The 25,911-nt window shown below is 34.4% G+C and overlaps 1 protein-coding gene across 1 annotated transcript in view; it reads left to right on the forward strand.

Annotated features, from left to right (window-relative positions):
- The window catches only part of CCSER1 (coiled-coil serine rich protein 1), a gene marked incomplete at both ends in the record, with an annotated part of 554,815 nt that overhangs the window by 296,265 nt on the left and 232,639 nt on the right, over window positions 1-25,911 (forward strand). The window contains one exon of the mRNA XM_079534492.1: window positions 1,113-1,196. Within this exon, the coding sequence (XP_079390618.1) occupies window positions 1,113-1,196 (84 nt within the window). The remainder of the gene's footprint in view (window positions 1-1,112; window positions 1,197-25,911) is intronic.

Raw genomic sequence — 25,911 nt, forward strand, 5'->3', positions numbered from 1 at the left:
AAGGTCATTATTATAACAACATTTTACTGAGGAAAATGGACTTCAGTCTCTACATTTGTCTCGTTTTTCTATTTAGTTTTGCAAGCACATTAGTACTGCCGGAGTTCAAGCATATCACATAGGTTATGTGCTTTTGAACCCCTGAGAAGTTAATGGTGTAAGCAAATCTCATCCTTTTTATATTTGTTATCATCCATTAGTTAGTGATACACTGTTCTCTTTTTTAAACTAAGGGTAAAACTATGGTGCATATGAATATTTATATTCCCAGTAATATTCTTTATGTTTTTGTTGTTTTGGTTTTGAAGGTAGTAATGCTCCAAAGTATCGCATGTCCTGAACTTTGTAAATATATCTCAGTAGTAGAAGAATGTTGAGATTCTTTTCTTCATTTATAGTTGTAAGACGAATTTGTTTTTTATTGGCTTGTTAGTTTGTTGTGTTTTTAGTTTTCAGTTACTCAGTAATTTAATTTGAATTTATCCTCTTGGCTGTTTACCAGCACAACACACAAAAACTTGGTTGGCATTTTTTCTCCAAAGGTGTTTAGACTTGCTTGAATTCACAGGATTGTCTGTATCTGCATTTATGTGGATCTGTGTTTGGTGACAGCTTGGCTACTAGGTTCATTTTTACGCACAGTAAACTGAGTTATAATCAATGCTTATATCACTAAGTGATGACTAGTACCTATTTTGTTTACTCAGTTAATATCCGAATTGCTGCTGTTGTGATGGATGCAGGGGTAAAAAAAAAAAAAAAAAAGCATGAAAAGAGCAGTTTAATTTCCTCTGAATATCTGTTTTTTTGTACTATCAAGATCAAGAGTTCTACAAAAATTTCATAGACATACCTTAACTGAAAAAAATGACTTGTTAGGATCTTAAATTTAAAAAAAAAAAAAAAAAAAAAAAAAAAGCTTAGAAAAATCAGAAAATAATGAAATGGACTTCTTTGTGGGCTGTGTTATTGAAACTGCAACATATGACAAAGGAGATTTGAGTTCATTATTTAAAAATAATAATCTGACACTATGCAAAACAGCCTTTTCCAGTTAAGACTGAAGTAAAAGCATGAAACCTGTTTTAACATCTATTTTGATATTTTTGTAGGATGGAATAAAAGATGAATGCTCAGTGCTGAAGCTGCAGCTGAAGGAGAGAGATGAACTCATAGCCCAGCTTCGTGAGGAACTGGTAAGCAAGAGAAACTACTTATAAAAAAAGTTTGCCTGATAATGTCATTCACTAATACCAAAACTCAAGAAATATATTTTCACACCCACTGCAGAATAACTAGCCTGAGGCTACATTAACCAGATAACACTGGCTGTGCACTTCTAGAGACTTGTCTGCCTCTGAACTGGCTACTATTTAGAGACACTGCTAGTAGAAATTTCCTTCAAAAGATTGTTTTGACAGTTGTCTTACGGTATCAAAGAGGCATTAATCAGTGGCAAAGAAGTAGCACATCAGTGTATACATATGGTAGAAATCTTGAGAGGCCATGTATATTTCCTGGTAAATTGGAAATATTTGTCCCATGAATTGTTTTTCGTGTCTACAAGACTGTCCAATAAAAAATGAAATATTTTTTTCACTCTTAAATAGATGTGGATTTTAATTTAAATGAAATAATAAGTGTTCCCATGCTTACTGATTTTTTTTCCTTGCATGAGCTAGTAAGGTTGAGTACTACTATTTTAATGAAAGATAGAATACTGTTAAGCAGCTGAGTGAGGTAAAATAAGCGATATAGCAATTAAAAATACTAAACATATAGAAATGTATTTTCTTCTGCTTGTAAGACTGAGCTAAATTAATTTTAAAAATCTGGTTTTGACAGAATATGATTAAAAAATACGTCTTCATTATTCTTAATTAAAGGATGGGGGAATTTTCCTCGTCATCTTTCAGATCTAGGGAACTTACTCCACAGAAAAAGCATATATGTTCAACATATTCAAGAAGGTGTTCAGTATGTATGTTACCACCAAGGAACTTGCAAATGTGGACCAAGGATTTTGTATAAGCACCCTACAGGAGGTGATGTTATTTCCGTAATTAAATCTAAATTTTCTGACAGCACTAAGGCTTTTGTACCTTTCTGTCTCACACCTGGTGGCTACCCACAAAACTTGAGCAGAATGAATTCAGGTCCATCTGTAACCAGGGCAGTCTGTGAAACTGAATGGACAATGTCAGGCTTAGACAAGTCATTAGAAGCACTAGCCCTGTGACTATGGCAAAGTTACACTACATCTTTCATAAATATTAAGAAAAAATAATGGTGTTTTTCTATCTGTGGAAACAACTAGGTCTGAAGTTGCATGGAAAAATGTAATGCCACACAGAGATGAAAGATTCCTTTGTTATATTAACATCTGCAAAATAAATGCAGGTCATCAATATTCTTTGTTTCGCATTTGGCTACATTAAAAAATGATGTATTATGTAATTATTATCTAAAATTAAATGACAAAATGGGACACTGGGAACATCAAACTTCAGCACAGTCTCAGAGCATTAATTTTATATCAGCCTTTCTCGAAACATATGTTATTAACTGGCCTGACAACTTTGTCAGTGTAAAATTATCCTGTATTGATACAGTGAGCTGTAGCTCATTTGCTGTTAGTTGTTGTCAAAGTTCATTTGTGTACAAGTCAGTTGCAGGAAAAAGACCCATAGGGACTTCAGTTCTTCTATCACATAATAGGCAGAAAAGTACATCTTTCTGTAGTCGTGAAATAAGAATTTCCATGATTAAAAGTGAATATCTTGTGTTTAATTCATGATTAACTGACTTCACTTTTTATAGTTTAGAATTGTATATAAAACAAAACAGAGAGAAAGAGCGAGAATAGAGATGGGAGTTCTGAGACCACATTTAGTCATTTAAAATTGAATTTGGAAAGGAATCTGTGTATCTCATTTACTATTATTGAACTAAATAAAGCATGATGATTCACTAAAATGAAATCCAAGTCTGTTTTTCATTGGACACAGAAAGATATATGAAATAGCAAGTGATCAAGTGTCTGCTACTCAGCTCTACTCATTTATATATATATATATATATACTTTTAAAAATCAATCTTTTTTTCCACTGTGATTTGAGCACTTAGAACTACTCTAAGTAGAAAATATTTTCATGGTATTGTGGCAAAAAAAACCTGAGTGCTGCCTATGGTAACATCTATTTTACTGCTGTCATTGATATGGAAGCATTAACACTGAAAAATGAGTGTTAACATTATTATCCTTTCAACTTTGATGTCCTTGTATAACTTGAGTCATACATGTTGTCCCATTGAAATAAAAAATGTAGTGAGGCAGCTTGGCTGAATTCTTGACTAGATCTGGAGGCAAAGTTAAGTAAGGTGATGAATGTCCCTGATCGCTCAGCTCTTGGAGGGTATTTTTCTGCTGTGGAGTTGCCTGTATCAATTTTGTTGTTGTTGTTGCTTCTTTATCAAATGTAAAAAACCAAAACCCAAACTCTTCCCTTTTATGAGCTGCCTAGACTAGCTAGTGCTATCTAACTGAGCTTTATCCTAAGCTGTAGAAGTTAATGCTTTAATTCTAGATAATCAGAATCAGCTAAACAAAAAATAACCAGCATCTTTTTCTTTTATTTTTGCAAATTATTCTATCTTCAAAACTTATGTTAAATAATTGGTGTGGGGGTTTTTTTATTTGTTTGTTTCTGTGTGTGGTTGTTCGATCTGTTTTTCTTCTAAATATGCATAATCTATTTCTGGAGTGCAGATTGATGGCAACCTTGGTTCTTTTCTTTGGTCTCATTTCAATAATGGGCAATTAGCCAGTTGTCTGTAGTCATGAAGGATTGTTATTTTGAGTTATCAATATTTGAAGTGTAACAGAAAGCGTAAGATGCACTTGAATCCTGTTTACGAGCATTTTACAAAAGGCACGACACTGAAGTGCAGAAATCACCTCACAATATGCTTGTGCAATGTAAATGGATTGGTAGATACAGTCCTGCAGTCACAAGTTGTTTTGACAGGCCAAGAGTGAGATTTGGAAAAATGAATTGATGAATTCATGATGAATACAGTTTTTGGAATTGTTAGCAAAAATAAATTTTTAGGCCTATCTATTTTCAAAACTTTTAAAATATAGTTTCCAAATTTTAAAGGAATAAAGTACTTCTTATTTGGAAAGAATTGCCTTAATGCTTATGAAAAAGAAAATAACATTCTAGATTAATCTTTACACTGATTATCCACTTGCTCTATGTTCTGTGGGTTTATAGTATTATTTCATGTTGGCTATTTTATGATGGGCTATTACATACTCATGGATAATTTACATAAGAGCAGACAGTTGTAAGTACTTTTGAATCTTTTTTCTTCGACATATTTAGGAAATATTAGAAGCAGAAAAGGAAAAGATTAGGTTTACTTAAACGTTATTAAATGTCAGATTTCTTTCCTACTTTTTACAGGAGAATTAATTGTGTATGTTCCAGAAAAGGCTTATCTTTGCGGTAATTACTCTGTGAATCAGTTCCACAAGGCAGACACAAAGTGCGAAAGTGGCAATATCCTATGGCACACAATGGGGATTAGCCTCTGGTTCCTCATCTATGTCAGTCCCTTGATGAGAAGCTGCCAGTAAGATAGCATCTTTAATATTCCTTGGCACTTGAGAAGATGATTCTGCATATCAGTTTAAGTCCTTATCACAAACCATTGTCATACTGTGGTGCTTGGCATAGATAAATGATTATGTCATCAGCGTAGAATAGCGTCTTGCTAGTCTGGCTGAAATGCTGCTCTTCCAATATTTCATAAAAATGATTTTGCAGAAAAGAGCAAATCTGAAATAGAGTTTCAAGTCTCCCCCAGACACAATGCTGAAACTTTCTTTCCTTTGGTAATAATGCACCACACGTGCTTGTCTTCAGCACCAGTGTCATTCATAGAATGACGATTTTGAGACATGCAGTATTTTACTGATGGATCTTTAAGTAAAAGGAGGCAAACGTATCTTACTTGACTCTGGAAACTTCAGCTTTTGTAGGTCTTAGTTCTGCTTTTCCACTTAATTTTTTTTTTAACTAATTTTCATTAATCAGCCTTTAACTCAAAGGAAAATATCAAGATAAATCAAAACACACAGCTACAATTAATTTTAGGACAAATTGAAATGGCAGCTTCTTGGAAACATGCTGGAAAGGAAAACTTTGTGTTGCACTTGATCACTGTTGTGTATTCCATGGTGTGAAAGGACAATGTTTCATACTTCTGACTTTTTGTCTTTGGATTTTTACAAATTCAGATTTCACTTTAAATGAATGGTGAATATTAGATTATAATTCCTATGTAGTGTCTGTCCTATGCCACGGTTGTGTCACAGTCCAGTGATCTTTAAGTTCTGTGGAGCTGAGCAGCTGTACCTCACCTGAGGAACCAGATGGGGGCAATCCTCACCAAAGGAGCTGTGGTGGTGCAAGGCTGGATTTGTACCAAAGCTCACAGGGTAACTGAGGTAAATCTACGTTGTTAGAAATGCTAGGAATGAAGGACATGAGGTCAGCAAAACCACAAGTGTGATTTTTATATAGTTTTGATTACTTAATTGCCTTGACTTTTTTTGTTTTTTAATCTATATGAAAGACAGATGACAAGCATTGTGTGATATCACACATCCATGCTGTCTCTACTATTCAGTCTGTTTCTTGGTAGTTACTTACCGCTACAGAATGACGAACATTTTGTTTCCTGAGCTGCCAAATGTGGAAATGTACTTAAAATATTTTTCCTGATACAATCTCAAAACATTACATAGTTTAGTTTACATGAATATGACCATAAGATATAACTTTCTCTTGGTATCATGTATTGACATAATACCGAGTCATATATATTTATAAAAGAATGGAGAGAGGTAGTGTTGCTTAAAAACAAATACACATATGCTGGAAAGCTTGTTTTGCTTCTTAAGATCAGCAGTTTAGTTTGTATGTTAACAGTTTCAGTATGTTGCTAAAGGCATCTGTGTGACACATTTTTACTGCAGTCATCTGATGTGGATGAGTTTCAGATTAATAAACGCTTTATCTTCAGTGCTGCACAGCAATGCTTAATGAATCAACCAGGACTGCTGTTCTTCCAATAATTAATTTTCTGTTTGAGGAAATATTTTTGCTTTTGAAGAAGTAAGGGTGGCTGTCTGTGCAAATTTACAAAAGACAAATATATGAAAAATGTTTTGGTTCTCTTTCAATTATAAATTGTCTTCTACAATTTATAGGTAATACTTCACACAGATTTCCTTGCTGTATGAAGCATGATTCATAGATATGTCTCAACATACATATTGGCATAGCAAACATCAGAAATGAAGAGTCCTTGGTGCTTTAATAGCAAAAATTTCATTTTTGATTACGTTCTAGTGAAGTCCTGTAAGGGAATTATACTGTGTTTGTAGAATTATCTGAATTTTTTTATTCACAATGTATTCCAGCATTTTAAGATTTGGCATATTTTTATGTCCCTAAATTAGACATTTTGTCCATAATGAGAATTTTCAGGGAGAAAAAAAAAAAAACAAATTTTCTGTTTTCTCGTCACTCTTATTTCAGTTTTAACAGAAAGGAAAGGGTGCTTTTTATGTTATTTCAGATGCAGGAAAGTTAAGAAGTTTCATTTAACCTTTGTTTCAAAGACTAATCTTTTTCTCACTGTGAAAATACTTCTTGTTTTATGACATCGTGCTTCCAAAGGTGGAAACCCCTCTTCATGTGCTCTGTGTTCTTTGATACAACTCTGCAGCAATTTTAAGTAGTGGTAGAGCTGTAATGCTGTATGTGATATTCTGCTGTAACTTTCACAGCAAATATTACTGCTGCTACATATATCAGTGTGAAGTATTAGCTAAAAAATTGGTATAATATTTATTGTATTTATTAGTATAAAATATACTCTCTTCCAGTGTTTGAATAGCAAAAATGTCCTTTTCCTATCTGCTTTCATTGTTGTTCTTTGGTTGGTTGGTTGGTTGGTTCAGAGACTAGGAAGGATAGGGAGAAGAGATTAAACTTTGCCATGCAATTCTTTCATCCTTCGGTTAAGTGAATGAATGGAATCAAGTGTCATTGATCCAGATTTGAGCAGCTAATCTATTCCTGGGATGTTTTGTTTTATTTTTGCTAGGGTGGAAGAGAAGGATGCTTTTCTTAGATATGGTGCTTATAATATTTATTTCACATAATGTTGATAAAATCATTTTTTCTTGGTCATAGTAAAGATTTGACTGTAAGTAGATTTTGGTCGCAGTGCAAAGTATCTTTCTTCCATCTATCTCTTGAACTGTTCCATCTTTGCAGTTTTGGGTCTTGCTGTTGCTCTTTTGATTTTCTTTCTTTGTCTTCTGAAATATTGTTCTCTCTTCCCTTCTATAGTAACCAATATGTGCATTTCTTTTGGGGTCCTTTGTGTGTTTTATCCACTGTTGGAGAAAATGGACTCGCAGCCTCCACGCAAAAAAAAACAAAAACAGGCATCATTTATTTTCAAGTTCGGTATTCTGACTGATGTTCACCTGTAATTCCTTTGACTTTGAAGAGATTTCACTGCAGTCCCAGTACAATAAGTGGGGGATGTATTCTCTGGAAAGCTTTCATAAATTATCTGCTTCTTAAAGTATTTTTAAGCTGGGGGGTGTCTTGAGTTAGCGGTTTATGCAAACCTTCACCCTTCAGAAAGGAAGCATGTTAAAAGAACTGTACACACAAACCTGGCTAGTCTCAAATCAAAAAGTTGGCTTATGAATTTGGACTTTGGTAAATTCACTCAGAAATATACTGCTCACGTAATTCCAAGTTTTAGCTCTTTTGGTCATGTAACTGGATAAGATGTTATATTTCTCTATACTGAGAGTTAAAAGAAAAGAAGTTAATATGTGGTCATTAAAAAAAAATGAAGAACAATTACTAATTATTTAAATTTCAAGGAGAAGGTAAGTTACTGGTTAATAATAATTCGATAATTTGTTGTTCTAAGGTATTACTTTTTTAATACCGTGTTAGGTTGCTCTGTAGGGCTAATAAAATTGAAAGCAATAAACTTTGCTTGCTAGTCTTTGCTCAGTTCAAAATGTAGGATGAAAATATGTTTTTTCTTTTTTTTTTACTCAGAGCTGTTGTTTATGAATTATTCAATATGTTTGAAATGTATTTAACATATTTTTGAGTTTTCTGGCAATAATGCAAGACATTTATCTTACATTTCTCAATTTGACTTACAGATGATATTGTTTTTCTTGAAGGGAGCGCTCATGATTTACCAGAAGAGTTATAGAGTTTGCAGGCTATATTATTTATCAGAATTCACTGATTATCAGCACAGGGCTTTATAAAACCAGGCTTTCTCCATGTGATGTTTGTGCTGCAGCTTGCAGATGAGTGTTTCACCAAACAATGCTAGTTGGGCAATAGGGCGCTGTATTAAAATTTCAGAAAGAACAAGTGTATCTGTTATACTAATCATGATGGTGAAGTGAAGAGAAAAAAGGATGTCTTTTAGTAAACTTGTTTCAGCATGTTTGGTGAGCTTGTGGAGGAGTTGAGGTTAATAGGCTGGAAAAATAAGAAGTTATACAATTAAAGGATGATTTAAAGCAGCAGGAGAGCTCATTGTTCAGCCAAACTGTATATTAATCAGGTTACTTGCAAGAGCAGGATGATAGATTCTAAGGAAGAGCTGTTTAAAGAGGACTGAGGATTTTTCAGATTGGCTCTAGATCTACCTTCTGATATCAGTGCAGACAGATGTACTCAGCTTATACAACTTGCTATACAAGTCCTCCTTCCTTATTAGTCAGTGTGAATAAGTTAGCTCAGATCAGTTTCTGGCATCTTGTGGAATTTATTTTCTTACATCTTGTTTAATTTATGGTAATGGAATTCAGTTCCTAAAGGACAAATATGTTTGCTTTTTATCTCCTTTTGGATCACAATCTCTAGGATGATATGGTTCATCAGTTTCTTTCTTTCTATTCCACAATAGCTTATTGAGATATCTTCTCCAGTGCTATTCGATCCTTATTTGTCAGATTGGAATTAGTAACTTCTCTGTTTCTTTTGATTTTTTTGAATTTTAAAACATGGATCATTCTGCTTAGCCAGCAAGATTTAAGTACTAACCAACCACAGGGCTTTTTTTCACATGTGGTTTTTATTACTAAAACCTGTTTGTTTTTTATTTTTTTCCTGCAAAATCACAAAACCAGAGAGAAACAAGGTGCAGGCAATCCTAACCAATGAGATGATGATGAAGTGGAGAGTGCATAATATGCGCAGCTTGTAGGGAATCAGGAACCTGAATATTTATGGACATGATATTATGTATCTGCACAGAAAGGAAGGAACATGGTAAGAGTGGCAATGTCAAGGTTATGTCTTCAAAAATTGCTAGAATCAGTATTGAAACAGAGGATCTCAAGAAGGTGTTTTTTTCTTAGTTCCACTTGGGCTTTGTTTTTCCTTTTTTGATAATTCTCGTTATTTTACTTTCACTGTTCATGAGTTATTAAAATATATCATGTGTGTGAGGTCTCTCATATTGAGTTTGGTGAAATAAAGAGAATGGTCTGATGAGGAACACACAAGATGCATCAAGAGAAGACGAAACAGACCGAAATCTAGCATTTCTTATTTCTCAATGCCTAGCTATTGAGATAAGCTGATGAGCTATTGATATAAGCTGACAGGGCAATTCTGACAGTGTGATGAGCTGAAATCTCAGCATTTTTATTTTTTTATTTATTTTTCCCTTTCCCATGCACTATTTATATGCTCACTGTGTTTGGATTAATATCAATCCCTATCCAAAGATTAAAAAATAGATTTGTATACAACAATTGCCCGGTAAGACCAGTTGTAGAGCATAATAATAAGAAATTCAAGGTAACATACTAGCGCTTGCATTTCTGCAGACTCTTACCATTTTTTAAGGTAAGAAGTAATCTGCTGTTTTGTCACCTGCAACCCCATTAGTTACTGGAACACTGTGCTATACAGCTGCTAGTGTTCTAGTATTAGTTAGCATAGATGCTGGCAATTATATTTCAGAAATATGCCAGTAGGTATATGCAAATAAGAATTGTGTGGCCTATCAGGCTTTTTTTCCTAATATGTTAATGTTTACATTTGATTAGAAGAAGGAACTATTAAGCGAGGCTAGTAAGGATTAAGTAGCATGGTCATAATAATCGGATGTTTAAAAAAAAATTCATTGTATTTACGTTCAGGTGTTTCATATCAGTTCTATAAAACAACTGCAAATCATAGACTTCTCTACTGGCAAATGTCCTCAAAATTCTTATCTGTGTATTTGTCATGTTGCTACTTTGCTTATATGCAACTTGTACTGCTTCAAAGACTCATTGAGTCATTCCGTCTCTATGTTCTTCCATTCATTTTTTTTGGTGTTTTTTTTTTTCTTTTGTATTCCCTACATATTAGCGATTAGAAGTTATCTTTTATTTAGTAGCATTTTTTGCACTGATACATTCCTTTGTTTGCTCTTGGTGCTTGGGAGGAACTGCGCAGCAAAAGTTATGGCAATACTAAGTTGTGGTCTGATAAAATAAAATATTGCTTAGCATGCAAACTGGCATTGGTTAACTTTTTTACATTCATAGATAGGAAAAGACTATCATATCAAAGAATTCTTCAACAAAAGAGCAAGAAACATAAAATCATGGGTAGTTGAGTTCAGAAAGAACTTGGGGTAACTTCAGAGGTAGACTAGCTTGTTCAGGGACTTTTCGAGCCACACATTGAAGTTCTCCAAGGGGAGCATCTGCAGTCAAATATGGTGTCGCATCCAAAATGGTTGAGGATGCATTCTGTCTTTTCATCCAGGTCACTGAGGAACATAGCAGTTACTGTTTCTTTGTTCTTACTTTATTATATTGCTTTGCATATATTACAAGCTGTCAGAATAGGAACTGTTCTTTCTTTGTTAAATTTCTGATTTGGAAGTCTGAATAAAATCATAGGATTTTATTTACATAATGATATTTTAAGAACTGCTGTGCTTATTATAAACATGATACTTCATATAGGCGTTACCCAAACATCCAGCTGATTATCAGTTTCCTAGCACGTATTCTAATTACATCTGATGCCAAACTATTATTTAGGAACCTGTTATTGAAGATGTTGTAAAATTTAGACTCAGTCCATGATAAGGATAAGGGACCATGTGGGATGCACTGCTGAATAATATTCTTATAGCTGAATAATATGTTAATAGCTTTTTTGCCACCTGGGAAAGATACCAACACTCTAGGTTAATGTTTATCTCTAAGACTGAGATACTGACATCTCTTTTGCATTCCACAGCCATTTGTACTACGCAAAGTCTAGTAATTCCTATATGGTACTATAAATAGTGCTATGCTTCTCAGAAGATTTGGAAGGGGAGTTAAAATTTATGACTAGTTAATGCAATTGAAAATGATCAAGGAGACATCTTTTCCCAGCTCATCTGCTTTTATGCTGAAATAAATGAAAATATGCATCCTCCCTTTTCTTATGAGATGTTGACTGCTTTGAATTTTCATATGTATTTATTATGACAGAATTGCACTGGCAGTCTTATGCACAACTTTTGCAGATCCAAAAAACTAACATTTAATAATTTTTGTTGTCAGCTGTGCATGGTGTTGGATTTGATTCTCCATTTTGGATGCCTTAAACTTAAAAGTGATATAAAAAACAAGTTGACAGCATCCCATTTGTGTCTTAGTGCTAGAGCCTTATAGTCACTCATTCCAATGTAGGACTTTTAGTATGCAGTATTTTTCTCATTCAATTGTGCTAGCCTAAGAGTAGCTGTCATCTATACCTCACACAGGATAGGGAAGTACATTCAAATGTGTTGCAAACATTTTCACTTCATGGCAAGTGTCTTAGGTTTTATTAATGCCCACGTGTTGTTTTTAACTGAAATAAGAAGTCTTAAAAACAAGCAAATACTTGAACTAAAAATGTAAGTATCTTATTGTCAAAGACTTCAATTACTGCATACTTACTGTCATGATGTTCATTAATTTGTGCATCTTCGCTCCTTGTAACTTCCTACTTCTTTTCAAATCACTGTCAAGAAATATCCACCATGGCAAAGCAAAACCCTATAAATTCTTTAATGGAATTGTGTAGATAATTGAAACGGAAATCAGAGCTGACTTCGCTCTTTTCTCTGTAAAACTTCAGTGTGAAAATAAGAGGAAAGAAAGCTCTCATTTCTGCTCATTGTGATTTATTTGTCAGTAAGTGCTAGGTCTGTAGCTGGCAGACCTAAGTGTAGCTACTCGATGTGTTGATGAGCTGTGCTGATTTACAGTAAGTCCTGTCATGGAATGCCTAGAGGGGAAGAGTGTAAGTATCTATTTTGTAGAATAATAGAGTGCTTCGTATCCTTAATAACATGCTTTTGATGGACAGATATATTCATGTATTACCTGACATGTAGAGATTGTTGGCAGCTTACTTTGTTATTTGTTAGATCATATTGTGCCTTTTGATTTAAAGAAGATTTATATACTGCAATGGAAATACAAGAGTGCAACAAAGGTCAGTGTTACCTAAGTTGCATGTCTCCCTTTGATTAATGATATGACTTCCTTCAACAAATAAGCAAAAGAACAAGTGAAAAAACAAAAAGGTTAACAATAGGATGTGCATCACACATGCACAACTCCCTCTACCTTTGAGTAGAAATTTGAAAAACCAAGCAACCGTGTTCATAGTGTAAAAATGACCAAAAAAAAGAATAAAATTATTTTGAAGACTTATTCGTGTTCTTTTTTGGTTTGTGGTAGCTGAAGAACACAATAGCAGCTATGAGTGGGCAATCTCAAAATCAATCACAATGAGATGCCCCTTAAGGAAGATTTGATAAAAAAAAAATTGTTCTTGAATCCTAGGGCAAATTTCTGTTCATAAAGTCATCTGTTGGAGATTATTATTACTGTCCTTTTCACTCCAACTGCTCTGAATACTTCAATATTTTTGTCACCTAGAGGAATCAGAAATGCATTAAAATACATTTAAGCGTTTGGGAAACTTAGGTAGGAAATAACTTTGTATGAATTGTAGGCACTTGCATCAGCTTAAAGGTATGTTTAAGTTGTCCTGAAAGAAAGATTTTATTCAGTCAGAATATGTTTTGACAAAGGACTTTGTAAAAGCCTAAATACAGTGAGAGATTTGTATTGGAAAAGATGAATTGGACGTTCATTTTTGCAGACTGTTCTGATGATGCAATATTATATGCATATATTATATCCACCCAGGTACTGGGAGAGATGAACAAGAATGAAAGGATAAAGGCGTTTATGCTCTTCTTTATCTCTCATTTTCTATGGACATCAAAAGTAGCCTCCCCCTGTCAAAGCTGCATTATTATATTTATGAATTTGGTAGACTACAATATTGCTGTCAAGAAAAGAAAGCTGTATATTTTCTCTTGGGATAGAGGCGGTTAAAACACTAAGAACAAGATGCAGTTTTATAGTTAATAAACAGAACTATATACAGAATGTACTGTAATGAGTACCTAGAGAGTTATAAAGCTAGCTTAGGAAGGAGAGATGTGCAACATGTTGTCACTGGGCTTTAAATCAGTACATTACTTTTTCATCTTTAGAAGACTCTACATTTTATTTAACACAAACTTCTTTTTTTTTTTTTTTTTTTTTTTTTTTTTTTTTTTTAAGCATAGTTGAACATAGCATGTCACTCTGGCCATTATTTCAAAACACCTTTAAAAATAATCATAAACTCCAATTAAACCGCTCTGAACCTTCATCATTAGGACTGAAAGCTCAGCAGTCCTAGTTTTTTTGTGTGCAGTCCTATAAGGGTTTGATACTTTTCCACAGATGACTTCTAGAAGTGAAAGTGAGAAGTTTTATTTCCCTATTGTCAGGATATTTAGATTTTAAATAATTTAATGCTACTCTTTGTGTAGTAGATAATACTTAGAACAAATGTTTTCTGGTTGTTGTTGGTAGTGTTTTCGAAAGAGCTTAGTTTAACTCAAATAGGACTGGAGAGGCCTAATGGTGTACTGAGTCTCTTCTGTAAGGCTATCTGCTACACAACCGGTTTTTGTTTTTTTTTTAAATGAGCTTTAGAACATGCCGGGTTTTTGAATCTGAGCAGATGAAAAGTAATGAGAGTACCTCCAGGTCAGCAATTTATGGCTAGTGGTTTGAAGCACTTTTGATTTCACTTATACTACTAAATTAACACACTGTTAACTTTAAGTTAAAATTATCCTGAAGGTCTCAAAGACCTAGACTCAAGCTTGTCTTGTTTCAGGACAGAAATTGGGTTAAATTCATAATCAGAGTCAAGGAAATACACGATTATGTGTTTAAAGCTCTTTGAAAATTTCAGAGGTAACTTCAATATCACTGTATTTTTTCTTCTCATTTTGAACTTTTTTTTTAATTTTATTTTAAAACCTGACAAAAGAAAAACAATATTAAGATACTAAGATTTGTTACTATGGGCAAGGCTCTACCCAGTTTATACTAGAACAGTAATTTGTTGCTTGATAACTTGTCTTTGTTGGTTATATCTTGGATACTATCCAGTACAGATTTGTGAGCATCAATAGGAATGGATCTGAACATGACAGTTGGTTCTGATGATCCAGTACACACCCTGTGCATTGTCATGGGATTTTACTCCAAAGTCTCATCTTCTGGATTAGACCGTCCTTAGGAGTTGAAGCATTGAGTATATTCACAAAAACACTTTTTCATTCACTTTGATCTGAGAGGCCATTAATTGGTATGAATTAAACTGGACATTTTAACCTCATTGACAATATTCATTTAATTTCCAATTTTCATTTCTAAAACGTGTCTGAACTTAAATGTCAATATGAACACATTTCTAGACTGATTGAGGTTTTAGTGACTTGTTCCGTGGCCTAAATGGCTTGCATATGTGTCATGGAATTAAATGGAAATAGACTTCTCCTTACACTTAAATGTGAAGATTCTACAGTTTTTGCAAAAGATCAAGAGATAATGATCTCTATTCCTCATCTTGGAGCTATAATATGCATTGGATGTAGTCAAATGATACTTAGAGGAGCAGATATATAGTTTCACATGTGCTTGTATTTCGTTTTTAAGGTGATCTGAACTTGATTGTTTGCTTAACTTAAACTCATGATGTATAATTTTAGTAAGCACTAAAATATTCTTCAAATATTGGAGAAATAAAGGCTATCAAGTGCTCTGTTGGCATTTTGAAGTTTCTTTATTTCCTAACAAGGTGACTGAAATGAATTTCATGTTTTGCTGTTTTTCAGTGACTGTAAATGACGGCTAGATGAAATCCTTCCTTGCAACATCTGTTCAGTTTATAAAAATCCTGTTAGTCATGTTATCTTGGCATTTAAGCTATTGTGATTTCATTGGTGTAGATCTAAAGGGAGAATGAGACCTTAAGTGTAGGGTGATAACATAAAATTTTGTTAATCAATGAACTAGCAAGGAATTTATGCAATTCTTTTTTTATTTTCTCTGAATGATTCATCATATTAAAAACCTCTGTAGTTCTACAATTTCAAGCAAGCAAATTCCAGATATTAATGACAAAATTTCAATGTTTGATTAAGGAAGCTTTGTCACATGTAATTACAGATACTAAGAGGACAAATTTGCTGTCAAAAAGGTATATGCTGCTATTTTGTGATGATGATTGGACTCTACTCTAATTTAAACTCCATTGCCTTCAAATGGCTCTGCCTTTTATCTCTATCAATGTTGTTACTCATTGCACATTTCCTCTGTATACATGAATTAAATAAATCTTCTGTATCTTTATAATGTTTATGTCTGTCAAAAGTTCAGAGCCAAAATCTGATTTCTGTGCTCATACTGAATAATGCTTAATTCCAAGAGTGATGCTGTGTATAGAATAAGTTGCTAATCAGCATAAATTTGGGAATGTGTGTGTTTTGAAATGTTAAGCTGAAATAAGAATAATATTCAAAAAGCTTGAATAACTGAGAATTTCTTCATTTTTGTAGGGACTGCTTCTATTAGGCAGTGAGGCATCCACATACAAACATCTATCTTCAGTCTTTGAGTTGCAAAGTGGAAAAAAGTCCTTAAGACATGGACATATTTGAAAAAATCCACTGTAGTGTCACCAACATGGTCAAGATATTGCAGCACCTATCCTTTGAAGAGCGGTTGAGTGAATTGGAACTGTTCAGTCTTGAGGAGACCAAGGAGAGTTCTCATCAATGTATATAAATACCTGCTGGGTAGATGCAAAGAAGACAGAGGCATTCTCTTCTTAGTTCTCCCTGCAAGAGCAGGAGTTTGGACCAGAGGTGCCTTCCTACCCCAATCATTCTGTGATAAAACACAGTTTTAGGGAATTCACTGAGCTCTTCAAACCTCTAATAAGCTTTTATTCATTAAAAACTGCTGGAAATTGGGCATCAGGTGGCATGGTTTATTCCATTTGTGCATCTTTTACTCAATTTGCAGGCAACTAAAGAGCTGTGTCGGGAATTTGTCTCTTAATGAATCATTTGCTGCTCTGAAATGAGAAGTTGTTCTCTAGAATTTCTAGTTGAAATTAGAAATCTTCAGTTATGCAGAAAGTGAAATAAATCATTTGTGTCTTTGGAGACAGTTGTTTTTTTGTTACCAAATGCTGCATACCACTGAAAGAGCCAGATACACTTTTACACTGCTTACTGATAATCTTACTGATAATCTTAGGAAGACTTTGTGTTTTGGAAAAAGCTTCGCAACACAGTTGCACGTGCTTTGAAAACGCTGAAATAATTATGATGTTCATTTATTTGGAGTACTATTATACAAATTCATATTAGCCTTTATAAAGTCAAAGCAGTTTCAATCTTCATACTGCCCTATTGCTAAGAAATTGTTATTTTTCACATTGCAAATGTACTTGTGTACTTGTGAATTATTTTTCTTATGAAAGATTGAAGAAAATTGAAACTTTTCTCCTTATTCCCCGTGTGTTGCATGCCTTTTACTCAATGGTGTGTTTTCTTAATATTTCATTTTCCTTGAAGTTTGCTGCTTGGAAAGTACTTAAATAATGTGATACTATGCTGAAAAAACAGATCTTGAAAGAAATCAAGTTTTCCAGCTTTATGGCAGGGGTTTTAGCACAAGTTGCCTCTGCATCTGGAACACTGGAAAGGGAAAAGGTATTCTTTTTTTACAAACAGAGAAGAGAAATCCAGTGAAATTGCAGTGTTTTTATACAGCTGACAAGGGATGAATGAGTAGCTGAAAAGCATAGTTCTGTGTTGGAATTTGCTTAAGACAGGCAAGCATAATATATAAAATCTTAAATGAATTCTGGATTGTTATAGGATTTTCTAAAATTATTATTTTTGGATGCTATACAAAATTATTATTTGTCTGCTCACAAACAAGAAATTTGGTTACAGAAACATTATTACATGATAGTGCTTTTCTCAATACCATCTTTTCAAGGTCTTGTTTCAAAAAGCCGTTCACTGAAAAGAAACGACATGAATAAAACTGTGAACAGACTCTATATTTTATGGAAAGGTTGAAAAAGCTGTCTGTGTGATGTGAAAGAAATGATGTTAAGTAGTATCACAAGCAGGAAATGTATCATTTTTTAACTGGCATAATGTGGGAATTTTTTAATGATAATTGATATTAGATGTGTACAGTGGTAGCGAATTACTGCAAAATGAGTTAGTAAGATTGAAAATTGTCTCCCATTAAGGGAGGTTTTCAATTTAGCCAATGGTTACTAAGCAGGCAACTATCCTCATGCTGTTCCAGCGTTTAAATCAATGTGTAAAACACAAGAGTCTTATTTTTAAGTTAATCTCACAAATGTTTGCTTTAAGATTACAAATCCATTTCTTTTTCTTGATCAGAGTGGAAAAGCAACATATTTTCAAGTCTTTGAATGGAACATTTCATCATTAAGGAACATTATTAAAATGTATTCACATCTGTAGATTACTGGACATGGTTTTAACCAAGCCAAAGAAGTTGAAGGTGGATCAGTGTGGATCTAAAATATAACGAGCACATGAGACTACCTTTGTCTTCATGAATTGAACAGATCTGCTCCTATTCCTCTGTGAATTAGTTCCATGAAATTCAAACTGGTGTACCTTATATCCTTTGAGAGGTATTTTGTTATACAGAGAGTATGTTGCTTTGAAACTTTGTTATGCTCATGTAGTTTGTTTTCTCCGCAAAATTATTTAACTTAATTTTATGTATTAAGACTTCTAATAGGGTTCCAAGTACTGCCATTCAAAAGCTCTTATGCCAGCAGAGTTTGCTCTTCAAGCAGAATGGTACTTGCAGCAGAGCTTTTGTTTCACTGTGCATGTTCAGAAATATCTAAAGGGTAACTCTTGAAAGGTGGATCTTCGCAAACGCAGCTGACTTAAACTTAAAGCAGCAAACTTAATATGTGATGTAAAAATAACCATTGTTGCTTTAGGTTTTGTGTAAGCATAATCTGCAGAAGTGCCCATTCTGCCAGCAGGGATGGCCTGCTTGTCTCATGATGGTATGAGTTTGTACCAATGCTAACTACTCAAACTAACAAGTTGGCTTTTTTAAAATCAGGGTCAATCCAGTCATAGCAAAGGTCATGAAGTGGGTCTGTCTGCTTCAGTAAGAATTTGCTTTCATAAAAACATAGAATGGCTCAGGTTGGAAGGAACGTCAAGGATCATCAATCTCCAACCCCCCCACCGCAGGCAGGGCCACCAACCTCCACATTTAATACTAGACCCATCCAACCAGGCCTTGAAACCTCCAGAGATGGGGCATCCACAACCTTTCTGGGCAACCTATTCTACCACCTCACCACTTTCATAGTAAAGAACTTCCCCCTGACATCCAACTTAAATCTTCCCTCCTTTCCTAACTAAAACACCATGTGGATGAGGAAACAGGTAGGTTAGTTGCTACTTGAAAAACTGCTGAACTCTTAGCCTTGAAGGTCTTTTATCTTCCATGTTCCCAAGCCCTTAGACTGCAAGTGGGATTTCAGAGAGAGCCGTTAACTAGCATGAAAACAGAAAGAACTAGACTGATTTTAAATTTATTCTTTGCCTAATGATTTTACTGTTTTTTTGGGTGTTGAAAGAAGTTTCCCTGTTGCAAGAAATGTCTGAAAATAGCAGACAGTACAGACTGTTTATAGGACTTAAATTCTTTCAGTGGTGATTTTCTTCTAATTCAAATAGGAGGAACATAGTTGGAGCAGTGGAAAAATTATATTTTTAAGGACAATTTCATAGTAAAGTATCATAGTGATTTGTTAGACTGGAATTTTGCGGGCACTTGATCTAAGTCGCTGTTGCCAGAGTAACAAAATTCTGACTGCATTATTTGGCAGGCAAAGAAGGAATTCTGTCAAGTATTTTTTGTTTGGGTGTAATTACCATAGATCTATATGTTGTGGTTTGTTATGGTGTTTCTTTCCTTTTTTTTTCTTTTTTTTTTTTTTTCTTTTTTTTTTTTAAATTTCCTTCCTGTCTGGGTTTTAACTAGTGTCTGGATGAATGAAAGACTGTAATCAGTTGCAAATATTGTAGAAGTTAGAGCAAACATCTTGCATTCACATAGTACTTTACTGTTTACTATTACTGTGAAATTATAGTGTGTGACTGAAATTACACAGATATGTTTATGTAAACATATGGCTTACATTAACTTTTATTCAAGTGTTTAGATGAATTTCACTTTGTAATTTTGTTATTGGAGATCAAGCCAAGTACTCAGCACAGGGTTTCACTTCAAAGATCCTTTAAACAATTATTTAGAATGCTAGAAACTCTTACGCTGAGATTTAGTGATGATTAACCCCAGGCGACGCTACAGGCTTGGGGCGGTGTGGCTGGAGGACTGCGTAGAGGAAATGGACCTGGGGGTATTGATTGATGCTCGGCTGAACATGAGCCGACAGTGTGCCCAGGTGGCCAAGAAGGCCAATGGCATCCTGGCTTGCATCAGAAACAGTGTTGCAAGCAGGAGCAGAGAGGTGATTGTTCCCCTATATTCAGCACTCGTCAGGCCGCACCTCGAGTACTGTGTCCAGTTTTGGGCCCCTCACTGCAAGAAAGATATTGAGGCCCTGGAACGTGTTCAAAGAAGGGCAACGAAGCTGGTGAGGGGTCTGGAACACAGGCCATATGAGGAGAGGCTGAAGGAGCTGGGAATGTTCAGCCTGGAGAAGAGGAGGCTCAGGGGAGACCTTATTGCTCTCTATAACTTCCTGAAGGGAGGTTGTAGTGAGCTGGGGGTCGGCCTCTTCTCTCGTGTCATTAGTGATAGGACCAGGGGGAATGGTTTCAAGCTACGCCAGGGGAAATTCAGGCTGGACATGAGGAAGTATTACTTTTCAGAAAGGGTGGTCAGGCACTGGAATGGACTGCCCAGGGAGGTGGTGGAATCACCGAGCCTGGGGGTGTTCAAGGAAAGACTGGATGTTGTGTTGAGGGACATGGTTTAGTAGGAGCTATTGGGAATAGGTGAACGGTTGGACTGGGTGATCTTTTAGGTCTTTTCCAACCTTAGTGATTCTATGATTCTATGATTAGTGCTTTTGATTTTTTTGTTTGTTTTTTCCCCAAGCCTGAAAAAATTTTTGAGCGTTGTTGTAGAAATCATAAATTTGTTTTATCAAGTCATCTCCTGTTTTTAAGCATAAATATAAATCTTTTTTTATAAATATAAACATGGAAGGGTATCAAAGAAAATGTAGTTAAAAGCAACAGATTTTGTACTTGCTTTCATCCTTCACTACATCTTCACTATTTTTAGTCACAAAAATAATAGTAATCAGCTTTCAAACAGAATAGCTTTCACAAATCAATGAACCATTGATGAAATTGCCAACAATAAGCATTAAGAATTGAAATATGATAGGAAAGGAGAGTGCTGATGAAAATGAAGGTAGAGAAATAAAAATGGGAATCCATTTTATCTATGTATTTAAAATCTGTGGGACTTATTGGTTGTTAAAGTTGGAGAGCTTTTCATTATTTGTCAAAATAAGGAGAATTTTGTTGATCAAAAGACATAAAACACCAAAAATAGTAGAAGCATGATCTTTTTTTTTTTTTTTTCTGTGGTAGGAATATTTATATTTTCTAGTAAGGGAAGCTGCACTAACAGAATAAATCTACAAAATCCTTAATTTAATAAAACAAAATTTTCTATAGCTTCCTGCCTTTATGTAGGTTCTGTGCTAAAAACATTGATAAGGGGATCAAGCGTACCTCTGTTCTGGAGCTTTACTCCTTAAGGCACAGCCTTTTATTGGAATCTTGCAGCCCATGACCAGAAGATTGCAGTAATGCAAAGCTCTTATGTTTTGCTGATGTTGTCTGTGTGTTCTGGCTTTTACAGAAGTTTGCTGATTGAGTTGTAACTTAAAAAATTGAAAGAGCTATCCTAGAATACCAGAGCATCTTAGTGTCAGTGAAAATCAGCTTTCTAGTTTACTGGAGGAACATAAGTAGGAGTCATTGATGACTCTTTCTAGCTGGAATTTTTGTTTTATGTATCCTTAAACAATCAGACATACATCTTAATCTTTTTAAAAACAGTGGACTGCTGATAAACAAAATATTCAGCTAGTTAATGTATCAAACTACTGATATCAATATCAGTACTCTGACTTTTTACAGGTACTTTCTAGAACTGTAGCCTGAAATTTGAAATTAGTTACATTAGTTTTCATACTTGTTGAATCTGATATGTAGTCGATATTGTAGGTTTTTTTTCTCTTCTTTATTAATGTCTCAAAACATTCCCATATTCCTTAATCATTCATAAACTGTTATTTCTTTCTATTATTATACATTGCCCCTGTCAAGAGCAGTATAATGGTTTAACCATTGTTGGAGGGAAATGTCATATAAGATTGATAGCTGTAAAGGACTTTTTTTGGAGTTTGTTTGTTTGTTTTTCTTCCTCTTGTTATTCACCTCTGTGTACCATATCTGTTTGGACAAAACATCTGCTAAAATTGCTGCATAACAACAGAAAACTGAAGACTACTTCTACTTCTGGCTTTCTCACAAGTGGAGAAACTCCACTGCACATAATGAAGGATAAAATATAGGAGTAATCTAATAACACATTAGACCATAAGGCTTCAGATATATGTATTCATTAAAGGGTAGAACTAGTTCTTTTATTCTCTGTAATATACATTTTGTCTGAATTGCTTGGGCTCTTTAAAGACCCAAAGTTTAAATGAATAAATATGCACCGAGTAAAATGTGGGGAAATTTGTAACCTTTTTGTTACATATTTTCTAACTGCATTTAGTAACATGAAATATCAGTTATTCTCTAAGGTATTATGTATTTGTAGATCATAAAGTTTTAGCTTAAATTAAACATCACAGCTGGTTGCTTTAATTTAATGCATTATAGCACAAATGTTTCAACAGCTTGACTAAAATGAAGCATACTGCAAATTCAAAGGAAGAGCGAAGGTCAATGCACATGGAGCCTAGTGATTTGCAGACTTTTTTATTATTATTATTATTCAGATATATTAAATTTATTTTGTAGAATTTAGCTTAGTGCAATGGAATTTGACTAAATAGTACAATTTAGCAAAATATCTTGAACAATTTTTATTTAAAACAATGTGGTATGCTGTAAAAGTTCAAAATAGTATAGCTGTCTCAAATTTTCAGAAGGAAAGAAAAAACTGAATACCTTCTGGATAACCAGATCTTTTGGATACTTTCATATGCATAAATTATGTGATTACATAAAGTATACATTACAAAAATTATTTATTTTTATGTAATCTGTATCAGTAATTCATTTATCCTATTAAATATTATTGCTTCTTAAGGACATTTTAGTCAGTATGGCTGCTATCTCATCTATATTGGGGGTTCCTTAGACAAACAAGTGAAATTGAGGCATCTAGATTTCGTCTGTTTCTAGTTGTCTAAGAAAATGCATCATTTCATATTCAAGAAGATGTTCAGTTCAAAGCAGCTACCGTTTCTACCCACCTATTCAATTTAAGTATAGTGTTATACATTAACTTTGAAAATGGGTAATGGAATTTTGTGAAGACACTTTTTCCAGTATGTACCCCAAATTCTTGTAGATGAACACTTCGCTATAACTGTACTAGGTATACATATTTCAATATGGAACTGAAAAACATGGCCCAGCACTTTTAACTCAGTTAAGCAGCAAGTAATTCTAACTTTGATGTGCTTTATGAGTTTTATTTGATTCATACCTATGATAATGCAGAAAAATAAGCTTTATGGAGTCTTTAAATTGAAGATACACTAGCAGAAATTTGTTGCTTCACTTCACTTTTTTGTATTGCTTTGTTTGATTACTACATTGCTTGCCTTAGTAAAAAATGGGAGCTGGCACTGGTGTAGCAGAATTACTGCATATATGAATGCAGACCACCAAACCAGGATGAAGAGGTAGATGAAATACTGTATAAGCAGCGGAGAGAAGTCTCCCAATTGCTAACCCCTTGTTCTTGCAAGGAACTTCAACTTAGCAGATGTCTGCTGGAAATACAGTACAACGAAGAGTAAGCACTTCAGGGAGTTTCTAGTTTGTGTTGAAGAAAACTTCCTGACACAGCTGGTGAGTGAGCCAACTAGAGAATGCACCCATCAGGGAAACACTTGTGGGTGATGTAAAGGTTGGAGGTCATTTTGGGCGCAGAAGGATAAAAAGCTGACTGAGTGTCTGGGCCCAAAAAGTTGTGGTGAATGGAGTTAAATCCATCAGAAGCCAGTCATGAGTGGTGTGCCTCAGGGCTCCGTATTAGAGATATGCTTCTAATATCTTTTATCTCTTTAATATCTCTTTAATATCTTTATCAGTGTTTTGGATGAGGGGATCGTGTGCACCTTGAGAAAGTGTGCAGATAATCCCAAGCAGTCTTGATCTTGTTGAGGATGAGAAGGTTCCACAGTGGTGCCTGGATAGGCGTGTGTCACAAGGCTGTTCTTGTCCCATACAGTGCTACAGGTTTGAAGAAAAGGGGCTGCAATGCTCTCTGGTGGCCTGCAACTGAAATTTTGTGGCCATCAGGTCTAGGGGAGAGATCGTCCCGCTGTATTCAGCTCTGATGAGGCTGTACCTTGAGTACTTGTTCAGTTTTGGGCCTCTCACAATGAATAACACATTGAGGCACTGGAATGTGTCCAGTGAAAGGCAATGAATCAAGTAAAGGGTCTGAAACACAAGTCTTAAGAAGAGTGCTGAGGGAACTGGGATTGTTCAGTATGGAGAACAGGAAAATCAGGGGAGACCTTATAGCTCTTTACAAGTCCCTGAAATGAAGTTGTAGCAAGGTGGGGACAGCCTCTTCTCTTCTCCCAAGCAACAAGTGTTAGGACAAGAAGAAAAGGCTTCAAGTTGTGCCAGGGCAGATTTAAGCTAGGTATTATGAACAGTTTCTTCACTAAAAACATTGTGGAGCAGTGAAACAGGCAGCCCAGGGAAGTAGTTGAGTCATACCAGGAGGTGATTCAAAGATATATAGGCATGGTGAATAGGGAAATGGTTCAGTGACAGACTTGACAGTGCTAGATTAACAGTTGGTCTTGATATTAAAGGTCTTTTCCTACCTAAGTCATTCTATGATTTTCTGATGGTATGTTCAGTTGTAAACAAATATATCTGCTCACTTAATTTCTCATAAGGCTCTTGGTATTTCCAGATACTTATTTTATGAATTATTTTTGTTTTTATTATCATAACTTAAAAACTACTTTTTCCTTTGCTAATTCTACACTTGATTTCCACTTGCCTGTTTTTTCGCTTTTCCGAAACTAAGTAGATTTTTAATACTAAATTAATATTCTAAGGCAGTAATGCATTAAATCATTTACGTTCTACCATTTTAATTATGGAGAACTTAGTTGAAAGTTACTGTGTTAATGAGAAATAAAAGCTCCATTCCATAAATTTAAGTAAAACCTGATTCAATTTAGTTTGTAAAAGAAACGTTACACATCTCTAATAATACTTGGTAAATATTTGCATACATAAAAATAAACAGACATGTTATTGGAATTATGTTTTTTTTTTTAACAAAGCACCTGTTCTTATATCTCCATAATACAGTTTTCATAGTATTTTCAAAAATATTATCCACTTCTCACAACTGAATTTCTTGCATACACGTTGATTTTTGCATTCCTTAACTTCTGCATTAATGCTTGAGGTTTTCATTTAATTTGTTTTTACTTGACAAGTTGACAGCAACAATTGTTTTTCACTGAGATTTAAAGCTTAATTCAGTTGATAATGGTATGTTCTCCTGCAAATAGGTAAATGTTATTTTAATCTGCTCGTATAGAAAGTAAGTTACTTAACTCCCATTTCTCCTCTGTTTTGGTTTAAAAGCATTAATTTTAAAAGATTAATTCAAATAATCACGTTTTGGAGACCAAGTGTTAGTTTGGTTTTCTTCTTTCCTTCCCTCATTAAAGTTAGACTTCTAACTCCTTACCAAGAAAATGATGTGACACCCATAAATGCAATCAGAAATTGTATCTAAAAGTTAATACAAACCGTTGGTTGCTTACAGCATTTGAAATACTTGTTGTTCATAGACTTAAAAACTTGGATCTACGTTATATAACAAATAAAATTTTAGTAAACTCATTTGCTAAAATAAGTGCTTTAGAAATACTGGTGCAGTTGTGTTACTTCTTTTTAGAATGAGATATTTGAAATATAGGGCATCCAATTATCACATGGATTTAAGAAGCAAGTTTTTACACTAAAGTGAAAATTCGGATCTGCTGTTTTTGTGGGATAGAATTAGGAAATAT

The sequence above is a fragment of the Tetrao urogallus genome (genome assembly GCF_951394365.1).
Source record: "Tetrao urogallus genome assembly, chromosome: 4".
Taxonomy (NCBI): Eukaryota; Metazoa; Chordata; class Aves; order Galliformes; family Phasianidae; genus Tetrao; species Tetrao urogallus.